The sequence below is a fragment of the Nelumbo lutea genome, chromosome 5 (assembly GCF_056320005.1).
Source record: "Nelumbo lutea isolate HS-2025 chromosome 5, American lotus-T2T, whole genome shotgun sequence".
Taxonomy (NCBI): Eukaryota; Viridiplantae; Streptophyta; class Magnoliopsida; order Proteales; family Nelumbonaceae; genus Nelumbo; species Nelumbo lutea.
Genome location: NC_142688.1, coordinates 65,533,224 through 65,560,039, shown reverse-complemented (window position 1 = coordinate 65,560,039; position 26,816 = coordinate 65,533,224). Strand labels below are relative to the sequence as shown.

Below are 26,816 nucleotides of genomic sequence, written 5' to 3'. Positions count from 1 at the left end.
GCGATAGGGCCGAACCACGACCGGGTCTAACCCTACTATTAGAGGGATCTGGTGGTAGCAGGCTCTAGGAGGTGGGAGGCCCTTGGGTTCTTGGAAAACGACTGAGTAATCGGTGAGAAGTCTCTCCACATCAGTTGTGCGCGAATTCTCCCCCTGGAGTGCATGTAGTTGTGTCTTGGTCCTTGTCCGGGTTCCCTGCCAAGTAACCGGTTTGCCATCCAAGTGGAAGGTCATGGTCAGGGCAGCGAAGTCCCACAGGATTGGGCCTAGCGTGATTAGCCATTTGACGCCTAGGACGATGTCAAATTCGTCCAAGGATAGTACAAATAAATATGCTCGGAAGAACTCTTTTTCAACATGAATTCTGGTGTTCTTGCAGATACCGGGGCTGTGAACTCTTTCCCCGTTCGCCACGGCTACCTGTAGTTGTGGCCTGACTTCCATGGGCAACTCTAACTTGCGGGCCGCCTAATTGCTGATGAAATTGTGGGTGCTTCCGGAGTCTACCAGAATGCGCACGGGTTTCCCCGTCACTAGCGCCCTTAGTTGCATTGTCTGGGAGGTTTTGATCCCTGTGATTCCGTGAAGTGAGATCTCGGGTTCAGTTGGTGATGGCTCTTCCTCATCCTCTTTAGTCTCGTCTACTAGAAGGCAGAATAGTTTCTTGCATCTATGCCTTGCGGAGTATAGATCATCGCAATTGAAGCACTGCCCCTTCGCGCGTCGTTCTGCCATCTCGGCTCGGGACAGACGCCGGATGGGGGGTGACACCCTGCTGCTCCCTGTCTGTGATACTGATTTGGAGGGGTTACTGGTGTGGGTCCTCTACTCCCTGTTGGGCGCAGGGATAGACACTCCCGCTGGCCTTGACGGTGCCCAAGTCGTGGCTGGTCGTCCAATGCTGAAGGGTCCGTGAGTAAGCTGCATCTTCCGTTCAAAGGCGCGGGCGAGGTTCATTGTCGTAACCAGATTTGGGGGGTGCTGCATCTCTACGTCTACCCTTAAGGGTTCTATCATCCCTGCTGTGAACATGTCCACTTGCTGATTTGGTCTAACCGAGGCCGCTCTGGCAAGCAAGGTTTGGAACTGGCGTTGATATTCAGCTACAGTTCCCGTTTGCTTGAGATTGATTAGCTCACCCAGCGGGTTGCTCATCATCGGGGGTCCAAACCTGAGGAGGCAATAGGACCTGAATTGCTCCCAACTGAGCCCAGGTTCTTCTTGCTCCATGGGATAGAACCAGAGCTGTGCCTCTTCCGTAAGGTGGAAGGCTGCCAGGCTGACCTTGTCTTTGTCATCCGTGCACTGGTTGCGGAAAAACTGCTCGCAGCGGTACAACCAACCTAATGGGTTTCCGGTGCCGTCGTAAGATGGAAATTCAAGCCGGCTGTACTTGGGGACAACTGCAGTCGTCGGTGCGGTGGCTTGATGTTCGTTGGCTGATTCTGTCCCGTCCGTGCGGCGACTGCTGGTAGAGGCTAGTCCCTCTGAATTCTTTTCTTTGTTGGAGAGGAACGCTTCTAACAGGCGACGCAACTCCCGAATGTCATCTTTGACCTCTCGGACCTCCATACTGTTCTCTGTGAGCCTATGCTCCAGTTCATGGACTCTGAAAGACAACGGCTCCTATTCCCTCATGACGGTAGGCTCAGATACCAAGATGTTATGGGCCCGAGCGTAGGATCGCATCACGGGTCGCTCCACCGTAGGAACCTCAGATCTTTCCTTGCCCTTGGCCTTGCGTACAGGCCCTATTTTGACTATCTCGTGGGTGATTTGTCCAAGTGATCACCGAACTCTCCTTTACTCTCTTTCTTGACTGAATATTCGATATCCTCATTCAATAATGGCATCTCCTTAAATAGGAGATTACAAGAGGAGGGTTCCTTGTTGGATTCGGCTAGGTTAGTCCTAAACGGACTCAAACTCCTACTTCTAATTAGACTACTTACTTTTAATGGTACTACAATTCCTTCTAAGAATAGGGGATAAGATAAGGGAGAATGGGATAAGGGATAAGGCACGTCTCTTGACGTGTCCAGATAAGGGTGGGCCCACCCTATGAGCTGTCGTGTGGGCCCCGCTCTGCTGCTGCTGCTGCCGGTGTGCGTGCGTGCGGCTCATGGTGCCGCTGCCGCACGGCACGCGTGGTGCTGCGTGCAGTGCTGCTGCCGTGCGGTGCGTGCGTGTAGTGCTACGCGCGGTGCCGCTGCCGCGTAGTGCGTGCGCGTGGCTCATGGTGCCGCTGCCGTGCGGTGCCGGTCGTGTGCGCGTTGCTGCCTCAACTGCTGCCGTGTGGTGCGGGTGCTCATAACAGGGTTACATATGTAACAAGCTGGAGCTTTATGATATATATGCTCCAGCTTGAGGGGAAGTGTTAAAATCTAGTTGTCAGGGCACTAGTGTCCTTTTCCCTTTGTTTCTTAGCCTTATGTAACGATTGAAGGCTATTTTTGTAATTTTGTTTTTATCAGAAACTTAATAAACAAAAGGTCAATAGGAGGGAGAGAATAGTTAGAATCTCTCTCTCTCTCTCTCTCTATTAGACCTCGTTTCTTCTCTCTTCTCCTTTTTCTCTTTTGTTGGACTGTGTCTCAACTGAATTTCCTTCTCATCTCTATTCTTTTTTATTTCACCCTTTTTCCTCACTTCTTTTGTTTTTTTATCACAACTACAACTAAAGTCACCAAACTATTTTCTCTGTATACAGGCCAAGAATTTAGGACCCTCTTATGAACTTCTTTGGACTTGCATTAAAGGGCCTTGGTAAATAAGTCTACTGGTGGATAGGCGACCTCATAGAAATAGGAATGCAGGATGTTTAACATCACATTAGGTACATGAAGCAATGCAAATGGGAGAGAAGTAAACTGATTGAGAGTTTAAATGCTTGAATTATCAAGTGCTTGAATATGTTTTATGTGTTATGGTTGATTTTATTTCTACATTTTTTACCGTGAATATGTTATATATGTTGTCTTTATGTATTTTAGTTTGAGCCAATAGGCTCTTCAAAACATCTAGTTTCTTTTAAAATTAAGTTTGCTGTTTTTGAATAAAATTTATATTTTGAAAAGTTTTAAAAATTTGTCCTTGCTTGTAAAAGGTGCAGGCTTTACCTTTATGCCTTGGATGAAAAATCCTCTTGTGCTTTAAAAGGCACTAGTTTTGATATGTTGTTGCATGGGAAATTATGATTTGAATTGCAGCTAACTTGGCAACCCGAGAAAAGGTTTCTGCATAGTTTATGCCATGTTTTTGTAAATCACTTGGAGAGTAGATGAGCAACTGGTCCACTGAACCATCCTTGATATATTTAGTGGTGTAAACCCAGATACGTCCGGTACATGAGTTCCAGTTACTATTCACATGCAAGGTTGATGTTCTTCCATTGTTGTCCACTTGTCCTCTAGTCCAGCTCAAACATAGCACCCTGGAACGACTTGGAGATAAAGTTGCTAATTCTAGGAAAAAAGAGATTTATATGAAGCAAGTTGGTAAATAGGATGTCCAGTATAGAGCCTTTTACCTTTACAACGGGAAATAGGGATATCCATATGTTTGCAAAGTTGTGCCATATGGGCTGATATAATTGATATGTTACAACATGGACTGAAATTAATAACTTTTTGACCTGCATCCTATACTTTTAATATTATATAGATTGTTTCTGTTGGTAGGGGGTCATTTTCTGACACAAATTGGCCAACATATTCAACAATATCAATATTTGATACCATGCACCAATAAACTAGAAATGATCTTTTTCATGCCTAAATTGATCCAAACAAAATAAAAAATATTATGAAATACTACTGGATGATGAATCAAGAGAAACCTAAGCATTATGAACTTTGGTCATCTTACCATCATCATTATGAACTTTGGTTATCATATTATTTTTAAGAAAGCATTATATGAGGGCTCCTTACACAACTGTTTAACTTATGATGACATTTTTTTTAGTTTGAGATTAGGGAGCAGCGGCTAAGGTTTGCAGAGACCAACATCTCAAGTTCTTGCTCACATAAGGAGGTATCAAGTTGATTCACACAAGGATTTACTTTTGGGTGACATTTGCCGTGTATTCTAGTTGAAGATATATAATGAAAGCCATTGAGGCCCATTGACCTTAATTATAGTTTTATTTACATATTATTTAACTGCAGGATATTACTACAGTACTAATCCTCACCTATCATTTTTTTTTTTTAATTTAATTGCAGGATATTACATTCATTTACAAGAGGAGAGGGGGAACTGATGATATAACCCTATCTCATAATTTGTGGTTAAACACAGTCCAGCAACATCCTGGTGTGATTTCAATGTCTTTTATCCCCATCACATCCCTTTTGAATGGAGTCCCTGGGAGTGGATTCTTGAGCCATGCCGTCAATCTTTATTTACGATGTAAGCATGATCTGCACTCTTCATAAGTCATCATCATCATCATCATCTAAGCTTTGTCCCAACTATAACGGGTCAGAGTTTTTTCACAAGGATGTATTTTATCTTGCATTTTCTGAATGGGTTTGTATCAGACATGGGAAGCTTGTTGATCACCTAACTGCAATACTGCATCAAATGGATCTTCCAGCAGATTATCATTCATCACCATATCACCTTAAATTCCTAAGCCAAGCCAGAATTTTTTAAGCCCTAAATTTAAATCAGCTGAAAGGAAAACTAGATGCTGACTGCAAACAGATAGGATCAAATTGGACATATTTAGATCCAAATTTGGATCGTTAGTTTGTCAGATATTAATCAAATTCTTATCAGACTTGGATTTGATTCAGATATTGAACATCATTATGAATTGAACTAAAAATGATTAGAACATTATGTATTATTAATAAAAATGAAATAAAAATGACTTTGATATTGTATATCATGCGAAAAAATGTTGCCTTTGTCACTAAGTAACAATTGATAGAAAAATGTTGTTCATCTTGTACATTAGCTGTTCATTTAAATCAAATAAGATCGGAAATAATAAAGAAATGTTGCATATATGCCCTCAAATGTACTTGGAGTGTTGGACTCCAACGTGTTGATTTAGGTTATTTGACTAGCAATAGGGTTTGGGTTTCTTGTTTCTCTATAAGTAGTTGTTTTCTCTTTTAGGAGCTTGTGAAGAAGGTTATTTGACTACCAATCAAAAAAGATTAGTGGAGACTTGTTTTCAATGAAATTTGTTTTTCTGAAACTTTTGGATCTTATGGCTTGAGGAGGGATCATTTTTCTTTGTTGACACATTATTGATGTCTGTCTTCCTGTATGCCTATCTTCTGTCTTTATCTCTTCTCTGCATTTTTCTTCTTTCTTTAGTTCCTTCCCTTTTCCTGTGGAACTTCAAGCTGCTGCACAAGTCCCTTTCATCAGAGTGTGTCAATTCAGAAAAGGCAGTACTTGTGCATACAACTTAAGTGATAAGTTGTGATTCAATCTCTTATAAATCAGAGCCTAAGTTCAGGTAGAAGTAGCCTTATCAGAGGTGTAACCAGATGAACTAATAGGGGCATAATCACTTCAATTTCTAGTTTCAGGTGTAAGTGTGAATATTTTCATATTCAAATGTGACCTCAGTGAAAGATTTGCCATGCATTTTACTAGTTATTGGAAAAACAAATGTGTAAAAATCAGCGATCTGCTGTTGTCACTTGATGATATGATTGTTAACCCTGGCTTCTGGTTGCAGATAAACCCCACATTGAAGAGCTTCATCAGTTTTTGGAATTTCAACTACCGAGGCCATGGGCACCGGTATTCAGTGATCTTCCTCTTGGTCCACAATGTAGGCAGCAGCGCACTGCAACTCTGCAGTTCAGTTTTATGGGTCCCAAGCTTTATGTTAATACCAGTGCGGTAAATCTTATTTTTTCTGTTTTTTCTATTAATCCTTTATTAATGTTGTAGTGTATATGATCTACATTTTAGTTGGACTTTGTCTAGTAGGAGTTGAAAATTTGAATAGTGTAGCTTTCTTCATCATATTCAACTTCAATTCTGTAACAGCGATGTAGGACAGGATACACATTCTACAAATTGTAGATCCGGTGGTGGGCTGTATGTGGTGAAGGAGCAAGAAAGTAGAAAGAAAAGGAGGAACTCTTGCTGTTTTATAAACAGCAAAGACTAAAGAGATAATTACTTACAAGAAGAAATAGGTGAGAGAGAGAGAGAGAGAGAAGGAAAAAAGCGAAAAATTCTTGGCAACAACCAGAATTGACTAAATTGAACATCTTTTGATCAAGTCAATCTTCCTTTTGTATTGCAATGTTGATGACTATTTATAGACAATCCATGAGAACTTAGATATCCTTTTATAGATTCCAATTTGTATAGAGATAGTGAAAGTGAGGGTTGAATAGTAATTTTACTTTCTTATAGTATCAGTAATTTTCTATTCTTTATTTTTGTACATAACTTATATAAGGACAATAGTTCTTTCTTGGTGTGGTTGCCTTAATGAGACACACCCCAAATCTGCTGTGTGCTCTCTTGTATGAACTGCACTGACATGGTATTAGAGCAGGTTTAGTGTGGGAATTAGTTTGGTGAACAAAGACTAACAATCGAGTACTGTTCACGGATACTATTCACATTACTGTTCACGCGAGGTTCATTCTATTTGGCTTTGATCTTAGAATTAAATCATTTTTATTCAGCATCGAGCTGGGTATACTTCACAACTATTTCGGACTATTATATTCTTTCTTCCTGGATTGTTTTGTTCCAGACAAGAAAGCTAGATTTTCTGGACTGAAACGCCCATCAGGTCAGTTTTTTCGAAGTTTTCTCTCAAACTACTGCTCCGTTTACTTTGAGATTTTAGATCTGGTGTCGCCCTAGACTGTTCTTACAACCCTAGAAATTTAGTGAGATTCGGAGTTGATTTTCTAGGGTTTTGATCACTTCCTTTATTCGGTTCATCTGAGAACCTTCTTTTTTTGGACTACAAACTCTTCATATTTCTGTTTCAGCTTGTTAGAACCCTTTTCCTCTTTGTTTCTCTCACTATGGCATCTAAAAGAAGTGATGTTCTTTCTGTTAAGTTTGATGGAACCAACTATGCTTTGTGGTAGTTCCATTTTTAGTTTTATGTTGAAGGCAAAGGGTTGTGGGGTTATATTGATGGATCAACTACTATGCTTGAAGTGATTGATGCAAAGGGGCAGCAAACTTGGAAGATTAATAATGCCCAGATAGCATCCTATGAGGCGTCTTCGGACAACCAAGGAGATGTATGATTATTCGGAGGAAGTGTATCAATAGTCCAACATCTCACAATTGTATCAGATTAAAACTGAGATATTTTCCAATAGCTAGGGCGAAAGGAAAATTTAGGAATATTATATAGGGTTCTTCAATCAATGGAAAGAGTACAAGCTTATTCACATGGGTGAGATATCCTCAACTTGTTGTATGAAGACTCTGAAGGGACATTTTGATAGAAGGAAAGTAATGCACTTTTTGATACACCCCCAACCTAAGTTTGAGGTAATAAGATCAAACATCTTGTGTAGGCACACTATACCATCACTTGATACTATTTTGGATGAATTACTCAAAGAGCAAACCAGAATGATTACTTAATAAAAATGAATGCGAAAAATGATAAACTAGATGCTATGTTCCTAGCAACTGACAAGTCCAAACCAAAGGATTTATCTAGGGTGCAGTGTTACGAGTGCAAGGAATTCGGCCATGTGATATCTCATTGTAAAAAGAGAAATACTTCCTGCAAAAAATTTGGTCACATCATTACAGAAAGCCTCACACGTCCACCTAAAGGGAATCAATGTGGTGGGAAGAAGAGTCATCACAAGGCATATTAGACTTCAGTTGAAGGAGCAGATGATGTTTCGACCTCTACATCTCGGACCAAGACAGATGTTGCAAATGCTTTGACTAAAGAAAAGATTCAACAAATAATGTGCTCTACAATCTCCTCTGCTTTTTTTGCTTTTGGCTTGTTTAGTAAGCATAGCTACTATTGTGCTTCTCTTAGTCATTTGTGGATAATATATTCTGGTGCTTCCAATCATATGGTGGAGGCTACATGTGGTCAGTCATCTTATCCTCTTCCTTCTAGCAAACACATTTTTACAACCAATGGTGAAAAACATTTTGTTGTTGGTTGTAATGATTCTTGATGAGCAAAAAAGGAGTGGCTTTTTTGTAATTATGGTGAGCAATATTCTAGGCCACACAAGCCACTTTATAAATAGATATTTTCTATTCCTTTTGAAGCTAATGAAGATTTCTTTGAGTAGAAAAGTGTAGAAAATCTGTTTTGATATAAAATCTGTGTAAGAAAGAGAAAGGAAAGAGAAGGTTTGTGCAAAGAAGAAAAGAGGAGAGGAAGTTGAAAAGAATGGGAGAAGCCAAAATTAGGTTTGGTCATCCTTTCATTAGCTTATATACTCACAAATAAAAACTGAATACAAAGACAAGCATGCCCTTAGTAAGTCGGCTACTTGTAAAAGCTAAGTAAACACTCTTAACTTAATCATAAACTAATGGGCCTTGGACTCAATAACTCACTAACTATGCTATGTAAATAAAAACAACTGTTATCAACCCAAAACCCAACACTCCCCCTCAAGTTGGGAAATTGATGTTGCACATTCCCAACTTGTGTAGATCATGCTCCTGCTTGTTTCTTGCAAACCTTTTGTAAAAACATTAGCAAGCTGCAAGTCGGATGCAACATATAGTAAGCACACTTCTTCGGACGTCACTCTTTCCCTTATAAAGTGTCTATCCACATGTATATGCTTTGTCCTGTCATGCTGAACTAGGTTGTGGGCAATGTTAATTGCTGCTTGATTGTTGCAGTATAGCATCATAGGTTCTTCGGTCTCGAATCCAATCTCCCATAACAAGGATTCGACTCAAAGTAGCTCTGAAACACCATGTGCCATGGCTCTATATTCAGCTTTTGCATTTGACTTTGATACAATTGATTGTTTCTTATTCTTCCATGAAACTAGATTACCTCCAACAAGTGTGCAAACTCTTGATGTAGATCTTTTGTCATCTAGGCACCTTGCCCAATCAACATCTATGTAAGCCTCTAAATTTCAATGTCCATGGTCATCAAACATCCTCCTTTTAACAAATAGAGTATGTATTGACTCTACCTAGGTGCCCCTTTAAATAGGAAAGTATCCTGTCAATGGCCTCCCAATGTTGAACTCGTGGGGCATGCATGTATTGACTCACCACACTCACTGCATAAGAGATGCCTGGTTGTGTCATACACAAGTATAGCAACCGGCCCACTAATCTTTAATGCCTTCCAACATCCTTCACTAGTTCACCTTCTGAAGCATTTATCTTGTGGTTTTGCTAAATAGGTGTATCAGCTGCCCTTTGCCACCTCAATGCCAAGAAAGTACTTCAGATCCCCAATATCCTTAATCTCAAACTCTTTGTGTAGGTTCTTCTTCAAGGTTTCATTCCCACGCAAATCATTTCCTATGACTACATCAAAACTGACACCAGTGATCCCCTTGTCACAAACAGAGTATGATCATATTTAGTATGAGTATAGCCAAAAGCGACCAATGCAATATCAAAACTGACACCAGTGATCCCCTCCTTACCTTTAGCCACATCATTGTAAAAATCAGCTTGAAGAGCCATGTACACCTCCTCTTGCAAGTCCCCATTTCTTTTTGATAAGTAAAATCATCTTCCATTAATTTAATGATTGGTTACATGAAAATCCTCTTAGAGGTGTGAGGGGCCGCCTCTCCGAAAAGCAAATACAAAAACTACAACAAATACATGAATGTTGATGTTAAACAATGGTTACAGTTGTGCTCAGAACAATGTTTTCCTATTTACCCCTTGTTTTGCCAAGACATCGGCAAATGCATTAGCTGATCTCCCAACCCACTTTACTATTATAGACATATTTCTTGTCAACCATTTGAATTTCTTTAACTCATTTTTGCAGCCCCAAGTGACATCCTTAGGATTATTTAACTAGTCCACCATTGTCTTAGAATCTCCTTCGATCAAAAGCTATTCCACGCCCACTTCTTTTGCAAGAAGTATTCCTTGTATTGCAGCTAACAGTTCTGCCCTGATAGAGTTCCCAACACCTAAAGGGCTAGAGTAGAGTAAGACAACCTCTCCAGCCTCATTCCTCAGTATACCTCCCATCCCAGAGGGACCTGGGTTACCCTGGCTACTCCCATCAAAATTCAGCTTCAAAGAACCAAGAGGAGGGGGGACCCAATTAGTCATTACCCTTACCTTCTAGGAAGAACAACTTGCTACTAACTTCCTATCCTTCCAACAATCAGTAAAAGAGAAATGGTTAAATAATTCTAGAGTCTTTAACCAATGTATTGACCTGTACATAATGTAGGTCAATACATTGTCCATAACAATGCTGTTCGCGTGCACCTCCACATTTTTCTTCCTCTTTTATGGGGCCAAGAGAAAAAAGAAGGGTTAAAGCTTGTGCTTACTTCTTCTGTCATATCCCAACTACACCCAAACAAAGAAAGAAGCCAAGCCCAGAGCTCTGTAGTTACACTACAAGATAAAAATAGATGATTACAATCCTCACCATGGGATCTACAAAGAATGCACCAGTCTTCTCTTGCATGTCCCCATTAAGAAAAACATTCTTCGCATTAGGTTGGGAGAAGGGCTAAGAGTATGTAGCTGCTAGTGATAGAAGAATTCAAACATAACTCATCTTTGCCACTAGTGCAAAAGTCTCCAAGTAATCTATGCCATAAGTCTGAGTGTACCCTTTTGCAACCAACCTCGCCTTGTATCTTTCTCTATACTTCCGTCTACCTTATACTTCACTATATAAACCCATCTACATCCAACTGTCTTCATGCATTAGGTAAATCCCACAATCTCCTATGTTTGATTTTTAATCAATGCTTTCATTTCTTCTTGCATAGCCATCTTCCACTCAGGTTTGGATTTGGAGATAGCCTCACTAACACTCCTAGGTATAGACACAAAGTCGAGGAAAGAAAGAAAGGCCCAGTAGGAAGGAGATAATCCACTGTAGGAAAGAAAGGGTGAGATGCAATGAGCGATACATTTCCTCTTCCCTTTACGGAGTGCAATAGGAAGATCAAGGTTATTTGCAATGGTGTTAGGAGCATAGGTAGTGGTATCAATAGGAACTAAACCATCAGAGGAAACAAGGGGCATACCTAGATCTGTGTTAGTCGAACCTAGAATCTTCGATGAGCCAATAGGGAGTGTCATCGGTTCCTCTGTTGTGGAATCAACCTTCTTGTGCTATTGTTTAAAACATTGAGAGGCAGGACGCAATGGAGGTGGCAAAGTGCGTGGAGTAGGCGGGTTACACACTGGAGTGGATAGTGGAGCTAGAATAGGAAGTGGTATAGATTGCTCACTTCCTTCCCCAAAACACTCCCCCTGAGAAGAACCCCTTGAGAAAAAAGGTGTGGACTCAAAAAAGGTGACATCCATCGTAGCATACCGATTTTGGGAGACTGGATCATAACAACAATATCCCTTATGATTTCCTGTATACCTAAGGAAGACACATTTCTTCGCCTTAGGGTCCAACTTTAAGCGGTGAGGACCAGGAATATGGACAAAGCATACACATCCAAAATCCCTTAAGAGGAATGTGGAACATCTCTCCCTTAGGAAAAAGAAGGCTGAACGGAGTGTTATATCTAAGAACACGAGAAGGCATCCGATTAATCTAAAAAACTGCTGTAAGAACTACACTCCAAAAACGAATTAGAACTACAGATCTCAACATCATGTTTATTTTCACTTCCACAATATTTTTGTTCTTCCTTTCTGGTACATCATTCTGTTGTGGAGTGTATGTACAACTTTTCTGGTGGACTACTTCATGCTCTAATCAATGTTTTAAAATGCGGAGGCGTGACGTGAGGCGTTCCACTACCTAGAGGTGTGAGGCGTAATTCAGAACGCAAGAGGCATAAGCCTCCTGAACACAAGGAGGCATAAGCCTTCTTAAGAGGAGGGGGGTAGGAGGATGAAGAGGAAGGGGGGATCTCGTTTTTTCTTTATTTTTAATAAAAATCTTTTATATTAAGAAGAATAAAGGTGCATAATAGTAGTTCAAAGGGGGGTGTGTCTTGTCGAAGCCCCCCAGCCAGTGTTTTAAAAGGCGTCGAAGCCCCCCAGCCAAAGGGGCAAGGGGCAAACCATTTTCTTTACCCTTATCTTTTCTTTCCTTCCCTTTCCTTTTCTTTTCTTTCCTTTTCTTTCCCTTTCTTTTGTTTTCCCTTCTTTTCCTTTCCTTTCTTTTCCTCTCCTTTCCTTTCCTTTTTTTCTTTTTTCTTTTTTTTTTCAAGTATTTTCATAACAGGTGTGCATGAGGCGCAAGAGGTGTACGCCTCTAGCACACCTCATGAAAAAAGCGCAAGAGGTGTACGCCTCTTGCACCTGAGGTGTACGCCTCAGAGGTATTAGCGCCTCTGGCATATGCCTCGGGGCGTTTTGGCTGTGCCTCGCCTGGAGGTGCGCCTCCCACGCCTTTTAAAACACTGTCTCTAATAGGGGTATGATGCCATGTTTTTTTTCAAAGTATTTTCTGGCATTATTTGATTTAAACACTTCCACTCATACCCCAAACTACATCAACACCATTTGATGGAACTATTTAATCAAAGAAGATACTTTATCACATGATCTCATCAAATATATCCAAGAGTGTTGAGAATAATCATCCACAAACAGAATAAAATACCGATAGCCACCCCTAAAAGAAATATGGTACTTAGTTAATGGGTCTATCACATTTTCCTCTAACACTCACTTTCTAAATTTTGACGTCTCCTTTACCAACAATCTCTCGTAGAATGTGATATTTTCTTTCGGTGTGCTTTGACTTCAAGTGGGCTCTTAGTTCCTTTGCTTGAGCAATGATTCTTGTGTTGTCATGCAATAATGGAATGGGTGATGTGTTGGATGGTACTACTAATTCTTGGATAGATTTCTTCATTCACACTACTTCCTTGGCAGCTTCACTTGTGGCCATGTACTCAGGTTTGGTAGTTGTGTCTGTTGTAGAAACTTGTTTGCTACTTCTCCAACTGACTGGACAGGATCCCAATATAAATATGTATTTAGATGTAGACTTTCCATCATCTAGGTCAGACTAGAAGTTGGCATCTGTATAACCGATCATTTGTATTGAACTACCATCAAAGACAAGACAATGGTCTTTAGTTTTTCGTAGTTATTTTAGTATGTTCTTCATAGCTGTCCAATGCTCGTCTTGAGTTAGATTAATATCTACTCACAGTACTACCGGCCTGAGCAATGTTAGGTAAAGTGCACAACATAGTATACATGATGCTCCCTACGATAGAGGCTTAGGGAACCTTTCTCATGTCCTCCATCTCCTCAGGGGTTTTAGGTGAAATTCCTTTGGAGACTTCATGTCTGAAAGGAACGAATCCCTTACCAGAATCTTGCATGTTGAATCTTTTGAAAATCATGTCAATGTAAGTAAATTGGTACAATCCAATTAACTGCTTTGATTTCTTTATAGAGTCAAAGTCCTAAGATATTAGAAGTTTCTCCAAGATCTTTCATGGGGAATTGTTGCGAAGGCCATACCTTCACCATTGTTAACATTCCTGCATCATTCCCAATGAGTAGAATGTTGTTTACATATGAACCAAGAATGCAACTTTGTATCCCATTGTCTTTTTGTAAACATAGGGTTCATCCGGATTTTGCTCAAAATCAAATTGTTTGGCTGTTGATTCAAACAAATGTTCCAACTTGTAGAAGTTTGCTTTAATCCATATATGGATCTATTCAGTTTACACACCATGTGTTCCTGGCCCTTGGCAACAAAGCATTCCCATTGTTTTGACATTCAAGAACACAATTTTGACATCCATTTGCGAGATTTCATAATCGTAGTGTGTAACTATAGCCAATAGTATCCTAATGGATTTAAGCATGGTTGTAGGCGAGAAGGGTTCCTCATAATTGACTCCTTTCTGAGTGTGACCTTTCACCACAAGTTGAGCTTTGTAGGTCTTACTCACTTCAAGGAGTCTATGTCCAACATAGCTTCTGTATAAGTCAAGGGATCTTTATCATTGTCCATGGCTTCTATCAAGTAACTTTTTGGATCATAAGCCAAAACGTATAACAAGTTTAGATACCCAAGTAGATCTTCTAGGTTGGGTATTGTTGAGGGTGTATGCAATCCTCTTCTAAGAAGTGGGCATTTTGACTAACAAACACCTTTTGTTCACTCGGGTCATAGAATAGATACCCAATTGAGTCATTAGGTAGTCTACAAATAGGTAATTGCTGGTTTTGAATTTCAGTTTGTTTATACATGTATTTTTGGCATGTGTTGGACAACCCCACACTATAAAGTGTTTGACACTAGGTTTTTGCCAATCCAAAGTTCATATGGAGTCTTAGGAATCGACATGGTTGGAACCCAGTTCAACAGTGTATAGGATATGGGTAACTCTAAGTGGATGAGGAGTGTTCGGACCATATCTATTAATGTCCAATTTCTCATCTTTGATACACTTTAATTCTTGTGTAGTAGGAAGAGACAATTCTGATATAATCTCGTTGTCCTTCAGGTAGTCCTTGAATTCATCAGAGAGATATCGCCAATCTAATTGAAGGGCTTTGATTTGTTTCCCCAACTGTTCTCGACTTTATGTCTAGATTCTTAGAACTTTTTAAAGGATTTAGACTTATGCCTCATTGGGTACATACCCATATCGAGAATAGTCATTGGTAAATTTCATAAAATATGGCTGTTGGTTTTGTGTCCTAACATTCAGGGGACCACATACAATATGTATAAGGTCAAGTGTGCCTGTACTTCTTTCAAGCTTACCTGTAAATAGCCTTTTGGTCATTTTGCCTTGAAGGCAAGTTTCGCGAGTTGGTAGACCTTTTATGGTGGGGAAATCTATAGGATCCTTCACCAGTCTTGTGATTTTCTCTATGTTTATGCAGCTAAGTCGGTAATGCCATAGACACTTGGGGTTAACAATTTCTTGTGTTCTTTTCATGGGAATGTGTTTTGACGTTGTTTTGGTTACATTTGTTTCTAAAGATGGGTGGAGTACATAGAGACTATTTTCAAGTTCTCCATAAGCAAGGAACTTGTTATTCAACTTCATTGTAATCTTATTACTAAATAAAATAGAATAACCATCCTTAGATGACTTGGAAATTGAAATCATGTTTCTCCGAAGTTGTGGAACACAAAGACAATCTTTAAGGGTGATGATCACTTCTTTAAACACTAACCTTATTGATCCTATAACAGTAGTTGCAACAATGTTACATGCATGAGTTCAGGATGGCTTCAGTTTTTGTGTCATCATCTAATTTGGAGCCAAGAGCTTCAAGTTTATTCATTAACCTTGTCATCTTCATGACATGGTCATTAACCAATTGGTTCATAGACATCCTATTGGTCATCAACAATTTGAGGACCTTTTGTCGTGCATAACGGTTTTGCTTCTCAAACATGGCCTTTAAATTATCTAGAATTTCTTCATAAGTTGTTATCTTATCGAATTGTCTCTAGATAGAGTTGTCTAGTGAGGCGATGATGTAATAATGGGCAAGAGAGTTCATTTTTTCCTATTTTCGATATTCATTCATTCTAGCCTTAGGGGTTCTTTCACTAGGACGGTGGTGTTTTTTGCTTGGCAGTCTTGTCCAATTTCTTGGATGTGAGTACCAAGCTAAGGTTGCAAATTCAGTTTGTGTAGTTGGGTCCTTTGAATTTGTTATCATCTAGCAACTTAGCGAATGGACCATGTGCCATTTTTGACAAATTGCACGAGTAATTAATCCATGACCTAATTATTGTTTCATGTTATGTATCGTAGAATGAACTTTTATCTCCATTTTGAAATGGTCTTACTTTGTTTTAATCTAAACCAAACTAGGTTTCACAAGTGTGGGCCGAATTGGTTCATGCAATGGCCCATCAAACCCTTGGCCTAGGTCCAGAATTGATAACATTATCAATGATCTAAGGGGCTGTTAACAGTCCCCTAAGAATCCTAGGTTCTGCCTATGTATGGTGGACCAAAGCTAAATCTTTTAGGGTAATAATCCCTTGATGGATATTTGACCCTTGATGGATCTCACTGGTTGATACATCAAAGACAACTTAGTCCAAAACCCAGTGTAGTATCATAATCAAGTCTGGGGTTAAGTGCAAATTTTCGGTTTTGCCCATCTATCTCTAAGGTCCAGGGCATAATTGGAATTTGGTTTGGGTTCAGTACCCACAGACTGTGCTTGGGGTCTAACCCTAGCAGCTAAGAGAAGCTACTTCACCAATTTGGCAACACACCAGTGTCATCCTTGTCAGGTTAAACTTCCGAAGTCTATCCAATGGCTAAGAACATTCTAAACTAACATGAGTCTCATAAGTGTCTGGTTTAAGGAGTAATTCATAGAAACACACCAATAAGAAAATGAAACAATAATATATTTTATTTATTTACTGATAATTGTTTATGTACATCAATCTGGTTGGAGTTAAGGGATACATTGTCTAACATTTATAAGAATCTTCACTCCAAGAGTGCAGGTCCCTACAATATCATTGTGAAAACCAGTTCTAATGGCTATGTCTTAGAGTTGTCAAGTGACATGGGAATTAGCCCAATCTTCAATGTTGAAGACCTAAATGCATATAATGGCCATAGTGATTGTCCCACAGTCCCATTGCCTAAATTGCCTTTGGTTCCATCTACTGATGTGCCTGAAGACATACTTGATGAGAAGTTGATTTCTACACCAAGTGGGGGTTATCGGAAGTTTCAAGTAAAGTTGGAAGGCTTGTATCTCTTAATCTAGACCTTTATGAGCAATATCATGCCTTTAACTTGCTAGGGTCAAGTTCTTTCAAGCCAGACCATGCTTGAGAATTAATTTATACTAGGTTGAATGAAGAAAAAATGAAATTTGTAGATTATAAAAGAAAATTAAGCTGGGCTTGTTGGACAGTTATGCCCTTAGCTCTAATCAAATTGATGTATCTTTTGACATTTATTATAAATGAATAAAGTACATAATTGATTCATGTCATTATGGTGTGCTTTTGTGTTTTTACCCATAAACTAGACACTTATGAGACTCGTGTTAGTTTAGAATCTTCATAGCCGTTGGATAGATTTGGGGAGGTCTATCCTGCCAAGGCTGACACTGATGTGCTGCCAAGTTGGTTGGGGTGGCTTGTCTCAACTGCCAGGGTGAGGCCTAAGGTACATGCAGTGTGGGTTTTCTTAAAACCTTGAACCGGACCAATTTCCAGTATTGCCTTAGACCTTGGAGACAGATTGGCAAAACTGGAAAGTTACACTTGACCCCTAGACTCGATTATGGTACTGCACTAGGTGTCGGATTGGGCTATCTTTGATATGCCAATCAATAAGATCCTTAGAGGGGGTCAAAACTTGGGTATGTTGGGGCAGTTTGAGAATTCACTTGAGTGGCTGATTATAGTGAAAAAATCAGCCCATTTGTCGGACAAAGTGAATGATCAGGGAATGCACTCTCTCTGATGGAAACTTAAACTGCCGGCAGTTGATTTCAAACGTTGAAATTTGGTTTTGCAAAATATATTTATATAAAGATATGCATATATATATATATATATATATATATATTATGGTTTCAAAATGTTTGCAAAAGGTTTTAATTCTCAGGATCCAGGTGAGTAGAGAGTGCAAAACTATTCCTTGCAGCTGAGGGAGAAGTCCTCTCTTGTCGGGCTGTGTTTGTTCATTATGGGCTGAGAGGTTAAGTGTAAGACCATTGAGGGTAATACCTGATGGGTTAATTTTGCATTTTCCCACAGTCATTGGGTTTTCATAAAGTGGCTGGACCCAAGGACCATTTAGTGTAAATGTTGGGCCCATTGAGAGTCCATAGTGATGGACTCAGGGGTTCACTGTGATATACAGTGAATTCGACCAGGCCTTGTAACAAAGGCTAGGCTAAACCCATGTGGCTAATGTGTAGATCAATGTTAGGGTCCCACGCTATACAAAAGGAGCCAACTGGACAGTAGGTTAAAGAGTAAGTTAGCACATAAGCTTAATGGGCCTAAGGCCCATTTGAATTGGGATTAAGTTAGTTAATTAAAAGGGGGCGAATTCAATTTTAAACTGATTAGGATTAGCTGAAGGATAAGATAACTCTCTCCTAATTAGATTAGGAGGCTGATCCAGAGAAGGCTATAAATAGGGGGCGAATTCTTCACATTAAACAAACAACAACAAATTGCATAATTCTTCCTAGTTATTGCCACCCCACCCAGTTCGATCTGCACTTGTGGATCTGATCAAGAAATGTTTTTGATATTGTTTCTTGGTAGAAGAAACAATCTGAAGCCGTGCTTACCAGCCCTTACCAAATTCTTGTTGAAGAATTCGGGTTCTTGCTGAAGAACCATCCTGCTGATCCTGCTTCACTACACAATGTGTCATCTTCAGTGGAAGCGGGTTTTGGTATTCTCTTTTGGCGTGAATACCTACGTTGGGAGCTACTGTTAATTCGTATCAGCCTAGTATAGATATAATTAGGGAATACGATTCCCGGATGGGAGTGAAACAAATTTTTGAAATTTTGCCCAACTTTCCTGTAGGGTTCGGCCATCCATATGATGGATCTCCCATCCCTTCAGGGCTATGCTTGAGAATTAATTTATATGATAGTCCTCTAAATTATATCTATACTAGGCTGAATGAAGAAACAATGAAATTTGTGGATTATAAAATAAAACTAAGCTAGGCCATGCTTGAGAATTAATTTATGTGATAGTATTCCGAGAGGTTGGTGGCTTTAACAAACTCAATAACTTAGGCTCAGTTTGGAAGGAGTACAAATACAAATATGTAGAGTGCAAAACTATGTATTCTGTATTAATTTCTATGTATTTGAACTGTACATATTTGTATTTGTACTCCTTCCAAACTGAGCCTTAAGGACAACCTCAAATAGCAAGACAACCTCAAACAAAGTTCATATTTATTTCATCAACCTCAATATATAGAGGCATAAAAATTCCTACCAAACAAACTCATACTTGACCAAGAAAAAGAGTACATAAGAACTTTTATTCTCATACACAATTTTCAAACCAGGAACTAGTAGATACAGTAAATCATAGTGATGCTATAAATAATATTTATGGGAATTTATTATAAAAATAAGCATAAAAATAAACTATAATTAGTAATTTTCAATTGTCACTTTAAGATTTTGAGTTCCATTTTAGCTTTTCATCTCAGTGTTGTCATATTCAGACTGGACTGGGCGGTTGTATGTGTTAACCAGTCAATTCTGGTTTTTTTAATATACCAGTTCTTTTGGTTTTTTTAAAACCCAGAATAACCAGCTGACCTAGTTGTTTTGGTGAAAATTAGACATTTTTTAATGAACCATCTAGTTTTCAATGAAACTGCCTGGGCCAATCATGAGAGTTGCTTGTAGTTATGGTTAATGATAATTATAATGATCTCAAAAATGGTCTGTGGTTATGTATAAGGATAGTTATAAAGATAAAATGTTGTGCAGACAAGCATGAAAATGTGACTTCAATTCTATGTTCTCTTCATGGATTAAAACGCCTAAGGATGGATAGTGATGTCTCCAAAATTGAGTAATGGCCCTCATATATGGCACATGGACAAAACAAGGTTCTATTTACTGCAATTTGCATTGACTTTGATTAAAGGGTGGTGATTGGGGAAGTCCCATTTTTTATAAATGGGCATAGTAGGTGGTGTCATACTAGTACTTGTTTTAAAAGGACAGAAGTACCCCTCATTAGATAGGGAAATTTTTGTCTCGCCACTGGGGATGTTCACATTCTGTCAAAAATTGGATTTGCCCAAATGACCATAATAAAAACACCAACTGGAATTAAAATAGTGATGACCATTATCAGTGACAGGATGCTATGTGGTGTAATTGTCAAGACTGTCCTTACCATGAAATTAAATTCTAGGACCATGTTTTTGTTGAAGTGCATTATCTGTCTGATTTTGGAAAGGTTAAGGGTGTTTGGATTTTTCATCTTTCCATTGGATCAGGGTGCAGAATGTTGCTTCCAGAATATTAATTTTTTTTTTCATTTATTTATATACTTTTTATTTATTTATGTATAACTTGCAGAATGTAAGGGAAAAACAGTGAATGGTATGGATTTTAAGGCCATGCAGTATTACCCTTGTCCCTCTTAGGATGGCAATCTGTCCTATATGCAGCCCAATATTAATTCCACTGCAATTGTATATTCTTTAAGTTGGCACTTATTTCTTTTGTCCACTGGTATGTGGAGTTGGGGGGTAATTCTTGACTGGAACTGACTGGATTTCCTTGGTTTGTGCATTGTTGGAGCCAGTTTGAGGTTTTAGCTATAAGTTCTTCATAGGTTGGGGTTTGAGGTTTAATTTAATTATCGTGTTTCAACTCAGGTTCTGTTGAACGTTTAATTAAACCTTCACTCCCCCATCCTGCCAAACTAATTGTCATACCTGTGAAGGAATTTGTGTTCTCTCTAGAATGTATTTAATTTTTCTGTTTATCAATTCTTACAGGTAGATGTTGGTAAGCGGCCAGTGACTGGCCTTCGGCTATATTTAGAAGGGAAGAGAAGCAACTGCTTGGCGATTCACTTGCAACACCTCTCCTCCCTGCCCAAAGTCTTCCAACTACATGATGATCCAATGAGAAACTTTGCCCGTGAGTCTTATGATCGGAAGTATTATGAGAAAGTTCAGTGGAAGAACTTCTCTCATGTTTGCACTGCTCCGGTGGAGTCAGACGAGGATCTTTCAATTGTCACTGGGGCCCAGTTCCAAGTTGGAGATTATGGTCTAAAGAAAGTGCTATTCTTGCGTCTCCGCTTCTCAACGGTTTCAGGTGCCACTTTGGTCAAGAAGCCTGAATGGGATGGCTCTCATCGCCTTGGTCAAAAATCTGGGCTCATATCATCTTTGATCAGTTCTCACTTCTCGGCAGTACAGAAACCGCCTCCACGTCCAGCTGATGTGAACATCAATTCAGCTGTGTACCCTGGTGGTCCACCAGTTCCTGTTCAGGCCCCCAAGTTGTTAAAGTTTGTTGACACGACAGAGATGACAAGGGGACCACAGGATCCCCCTGGATACTGGGTCGTCTCTGGTGCAAGGCTTCTTGTTGAGAAGGGAAAAATTTCTCTAAAAGTAAAGTATTCCCTCTTGACTGTTGTACCTGATGATGAGGTACTATAATATTAGTTTGCAAGCATAAAATGGCATGAGGCAGCTAGAGTGCAAAAACAAAAGGAAAAGCAAAAAATTGAAGTCGAGAGCATAAACACGAAGAAAAATTTGTCTTGTATAAATTCTTGGCCCGACCTTTGTTCTAGCCAACTGGTCAATGAGAATTATGTAGGATTGTAGGGTACTTGAAGTAGGAGCCATTGTTTGTACAATGGTAAGAATCTTGGGATGACAGGTTTGAGAATGTGGGTTTGAGTTTGGCGGCTGCTTTGTGCAAAACATGCTGAAGGTTAGGAAGTCCCTTTATGGTCAACTCCCAAGACCACGGAACAGGCACCACATTGGAATGGAAGAGCAGTGGTGGGCTATTGTGATGGTTGTACTATAGTATTTTCTTTTGTTTCTTCAACGCTTTATTTGTATTTTTCCATGATTATTCATTGAAGGTTTGTTGTGGGCTTGTAGCTATAGTTGGAAAATTTGGCGTTCGCTTTGCATATGCTTTGTGACAAGCAAAGCACATCTATATTTGATTTTCTTGTTTTATCATATGCTTTGCGACTCTCTGTGAAAGCTATGGGGTCAGTGGAAATATGCCCCTGAACTTTCAATTGCGACAGACTCCCTTCAACTTTCACTTTGCAACAAATACCCCTTAGTTGTTAAGTTAGATGATAGAATGCATTAAAATATTAAAATACTTACCTAAACTTTCTTTATTTTCTTTTTTCTCCTCATAAACTTAAATGACTAAAAATATCATCATTTTCTCTGAATGAAACCATCTAAAATAATAAGAATCATTTCACTAGCATAAAAAATGTTTTTTTTTTTTTAATTTTGTTTCATTTCACTCGCATGAGTCTCTTCATGACTTCATCCTAAAATATAAAAATTATACATTCCTTTTCTTCAATAATTCAAGAAAAATCCAAACGAAATCATAAATCTATATTTTATTAGAATGGAACCTCTACTATTTCATTTGAATGTTTAATTTAATCAGAAATTTGTAAGGCTCTATTGGAGCAACCAAGAGGGCTTCAATGTTATCTTTACAAAATTAATTAAATCAAAAAGGAAAAAGGTATTAAGGTAGTATGGGGACTTATAAAAATTTCAAACATATGAATGAGACTCTTTTTCAAAGATAATTTGACTAAACTTTAACGGAGGGGGTATTTGTCACGTTGAAAATTTAGGGGTACTTTGTTTCAAATGAAGTTTAGGGGATATTTGTCATTGACCTCATAGTACAAGGGGTTTTTGTAATTTATCCGTGAATTTTACCTACCGGATAGGCATAGGCGTGGATATGTTATGAAACTCAAACACTTACCAATAACACTAGATATACATTTTATAAGACAAAATAAGTGTTAACTATCAATATACATTATTAAACATTAAAAAAGATGATGAAAGAACTAAAATATGCATGCATATATTTAAAATTAAGATAAGTAAAAAAATGATATCTAAAATAGATCATAAGAGAAGGTAATTGATAAGAAAATACCCAAGCCGACCCAACCCAATTCAAACCGACCAGGTCGGTTTTGCCTATCAGTGGGTCGGTTTTGGTTTCCACCTCAGGTAACCCAACTGGGTCGGGTCGGTTGGGAAAACCCCAGTAAACTAACCTAACCCTACCCGTGAACAGTCCTGGTTGTGGGGCGGCTCTTTTACTATCCTATACACAACGAGAGTGGTACTATCCGAGTCCAACCCAATAAGGTAATTGAGAATCATAAAACAATTAATAATTAATTATATATCACACTTCAATTATAATTAATTATATGATCTTATAATAATTAGAAATTTTGTTACTAGTAAAGATTTTAATTAGTTTTAAATCAATTTAAATTGTATTTAAAAATTATAAAATCAATAAAAATACTAAGATGACTAAAAATTATTAAAAAATTAATTGTGCTAAGAAGTAATAATGTTTTATTAATTTAATGTTTATTTAAAATAATTACATTAATAAAGTTTTATAATTAATTTTAAACTTTTATAGCTAAAAATAAAAACTAAATTATTAATACAAACAAAAAATATTAGTAAAAACAAAAAATGTATTTGTTTTAGTTTATTTTATTAATTTAAAGTCCACTTAAAAATAATAGGAATTAATACTATAGGCTAAAGGGTAAGATTATAGTGGAGGTCCACATGAAGGATGGTAGATGATCGGAGGATCAGTTGAGGATGTAAGGGCAAGGGCTAGAGAAGGGAACATGGAACACTAAAAGAGGTAGGATGTTAGATTAATAGGATTCTTGTGGTACTATCGAGGATGATCTCATGTGGAGGGCTTTAGTCCTCCCTTATTTATATATAGAGAGAGAGGTGTGATAGCTATAATTATTATCCTAGCAAGTGCACTACTTATCAAGTAGTATAAAAATATCGTTCCCATGAGGATTTAACAAAATAAGTATTAGAACTACAACCTTCCTCAATTATTTGGACATACGAAATTCAGATTTAAAGATAAAAACTAATGAAAAGCAGAAAAAGAAAACAAGAGCAGAAGTAACCAATGCTGAAGTATGTAATGATTGATTGAATTCGCTAGGACTTTTGGTCCACCTAACCAATCCAATGAATATTAATGTGTGAGATTATCCAAGATAATTTGTCATTCCCATAAGCTGAAGTCTTTCCAATTCTATTTAATATTATCTCTCGAGATATACTAAAACTACTTCTATAAGGTAACCCTTCGATCTCTCGACTAGAGTTATCAAGGTAGAAGTGCATTAAGTTTAGGGAAAAACAATTACATTCAGATGAATCATGTGTATATACCCGTATATACCATTCAGTTCACACCATGAATTATGTGGTTTACTATATGAATTCCTCTATCGATTCATTCACATAAACCTAATCAATTAAGAGATGGTCACTCCTAATAGCATTAAGTAAGATAACTCATAGACTATATGGAAATCACGATTTTGGATAAATCAGAATAAAAATATATTCATTGTTATGATTAGACTTTCCATAGTCCTAGCTACAAATAAATCAGTTCATACTAGAGGAAATAAAATAAACAAGAGGAAATAAAGAACTCATGGTGTCACCCTTAGAGCTGAGGTCTCCTCTTCTCCTTGCCGCCACCTTCTTCTTGCAGTCTTCTTGCTTCTTGAATGATTGCTCATCTTCTCCTTGCTGCCACCTTCTCAGTTTCTTGTTCTTGCATTCGTATTAGGCTGCCTCTACGAATTGGGCTGCTGCAAAGCTTTTCTGCAAGTTGGGCTTCAGCTGCGAATTGAGCCTTCATGCGAATTTGCCCCAACTTCGGGCCCGAATTTGACTTCAATGCAGGCCGAATCTGCGAAATCCCAAAACATAAAAGTTGTAGATTTCTCTCTTATATTTCCAGTGAGTCTTGACTCAGCCCAATCGGATCTTGGATACGAGAGTTAGGCCCAGATTACTGAACAGTGCCGAAACTGTGAAAAATCATCCGATTTGCCTTGCTTTTCTCCTGATGTTTTCTTTCATGTCCTGAACCAAAATACAAGAAATATGAGTCTAAATAAGCCTTAATTTAGTATAAAAGACTGAATATTTGGAGATAAAAATATGATAAATTTTATTCTCATCAAGGTGTAGCTATAAGAGGGAACAAGAAAAATGACAAAGGGAAACTTTCCAACTTCGAAAAGGGGGTCACGTGGAATGATGCCTATTGTGGTTACGTTTGTAACCACAAGAGAGAGGTTATGTCCTCATGTGAGCACGTTTGTAGCTACAACTTTTTAGAAGCTCACTTCTGGTTATGTGGAATGATGCATCTTGTGTAGGCGTTTAAATATTTATAAATGGCATTACAAAGGAATTGATGTCGTTGTTGCATCAGGTGTTGCCTTAGTGACCTTTTGCGATGTCAGATCGGGTAACAAAGTAGATATGATTGTGTATGAACTTTATCAGAGTTGTAGTATTGGATATCTTTTGTGATATTGCATGATTCATTACTCGAGTTGTAGTGTTTGTTATTGTTATCATAGTATTGGAGTCGTTCTTTGCAATAAGGACCACCTTCTATCCAAGGATGTAATGCATGAATTTTTGGATTCTGAATACTAGGGTTAGACACTACTGTTCCGTGCCATAGTAGTTCTTTTCGGTCAACTTGAGTGTCCTACTAGAATAATAGATTGGGCATTTATGACCTTTCTTGTTGTCTTGTGTGATGCGACACCCTTTTGCTTCCTAGTTGCTTGTAGTGTATAGGTTAAACTCTTTATTACTTTGAGGAGGGGACATAGTTGGTGCTTTAGTGAAGGCCTACTTGATTTTTTTGAAAGCTCTTCTAAGTTCCTCAATCCATTGGAATTGGTTGGTCATTTTGGTTTAGCTTGAATAAGGGGGATAATGTTGGTATGAGTCTTGGAATAAATCTTTTGAGGTAAGATTATTTGCCTAGGAAGTTTTTGAGCTAGGTCTATTCTTTTAGGGCAGTAGTTGTTCTAGGATGACTCCTATTTTAGTGTCATTTGGATGAATTCTAGATTGGTCAACCTTGTAGCCTAGGAATTTGAAAGAAGGGTAGGATCCATCTAATGGACGCCATAAAGGTTGCGGAATGGGTGGACGAATTTCAAAAATTTCCTACCTTCTCCCAACTGGGAATCATATTCCCTAAGTTTAGAATACAATATTCAAGGATCCTACTTGAACCATAATCAAACCAGATCTGTACCAAAAGATAAATGGGAGGAATATACCTGATCCGGAGAAGCAGTATCTCCCAAAGTTGGTGTTCACGCCCAAAGAATGCTCCAAGATCCGTTCCTGCTGAAGATGACACAGCTGTGGATGGAACAGAACAAGCAGGGTGCGTCCTACACACTGGATCCTTCACAAGAATCCTCTGGAAACACTAAACACTGAATCCTTTTAGTCTTTGTTGCAAGACTAATGTCAAGAACAAATTTCTTGACTTTCCTTTTCTGCAAAGATCTAATCTTGCAAAAAAATATGGCGGCGGCAGGAGGAGAACTCTAAAGGCGAAAGGGCTGAACTGCCTTTTTCTTTTTCTGGAGTATGAATGAGATCCTATCTCAATTCGCAGGAGATATCCTATCTCTTCAAGGTGGTTCGAAATCTGATATTTTCTCTTTCTTGGTTAGGGTTTTTCCTCCTTTCTTCTTGATTAAGAATCCTCCTAATTAGGAGTTATCCCAATCCAAATCAGTATTTGGATAGGGGATAATCTTAATCCTGTCTGCAGATAAAGTTAGTTTACTCCTGATCTTATCAGGAGGTTACCAGATTCAAATCTAATTTGAATTTGGTCTCCAAGAGTGGATAAGGCTAAAGGCCCAATCCTATTATTAACATTAATCTCAGATCCGCCCCAAGGATGGGTGATCATATCAGCCCACCTCAAAATGGGCTTCTGGCCCATTAAGTGTTCAGTGTCTAATTACTTTCCAATCTTCTGCCCAGTTGGGCTTCTTTGTATGGCATGGGACCCAAGCATTGATCTACACACCA

At 38.6% G+C, this 26,816-nt stretch overlaps 1 protein-coding gene across 6 annotated transcripts in view; it reads left to right on the top strand.

Annotated features, from left to right (window-relative positions):
- The window catches only part of LOC148852744 (MAC/Perforin domain-containing protein), a 57,266-nt gene extending 35,497 nt beyond the window's left edge, over window positions 1–21,769 (top strand). For all 6 annotated transcript variants that reach the window (XM_088945979.1, XM_088945975.1, XM_088945978.1 and 3 more), the window contains 4 exons: window positions 3,967–4,035; window positions 4,227–4,413; window positions 5,705–5,871; window positions 20,625–21,769. In XM_088945979.1, the coding sequence (XP_088802105.1) occupies window positions 3,967–4,035; window positions 4,227–4,413; window positions 5,705–5,871; window positions 20,625–21,299 (1,098 nt within the window). In that variant the 3' untranslated portion in view covers window positions 21,300–21,769. The remainder of the gene's footprint in view (window positions 1–3,966; window positions 4,036–4,226; window positions 4,414–5,704; window positions 5,872–20,624) is intronic.
- Window positions 21,770–26,816: the final 5,047 nt, after the last annotated feature.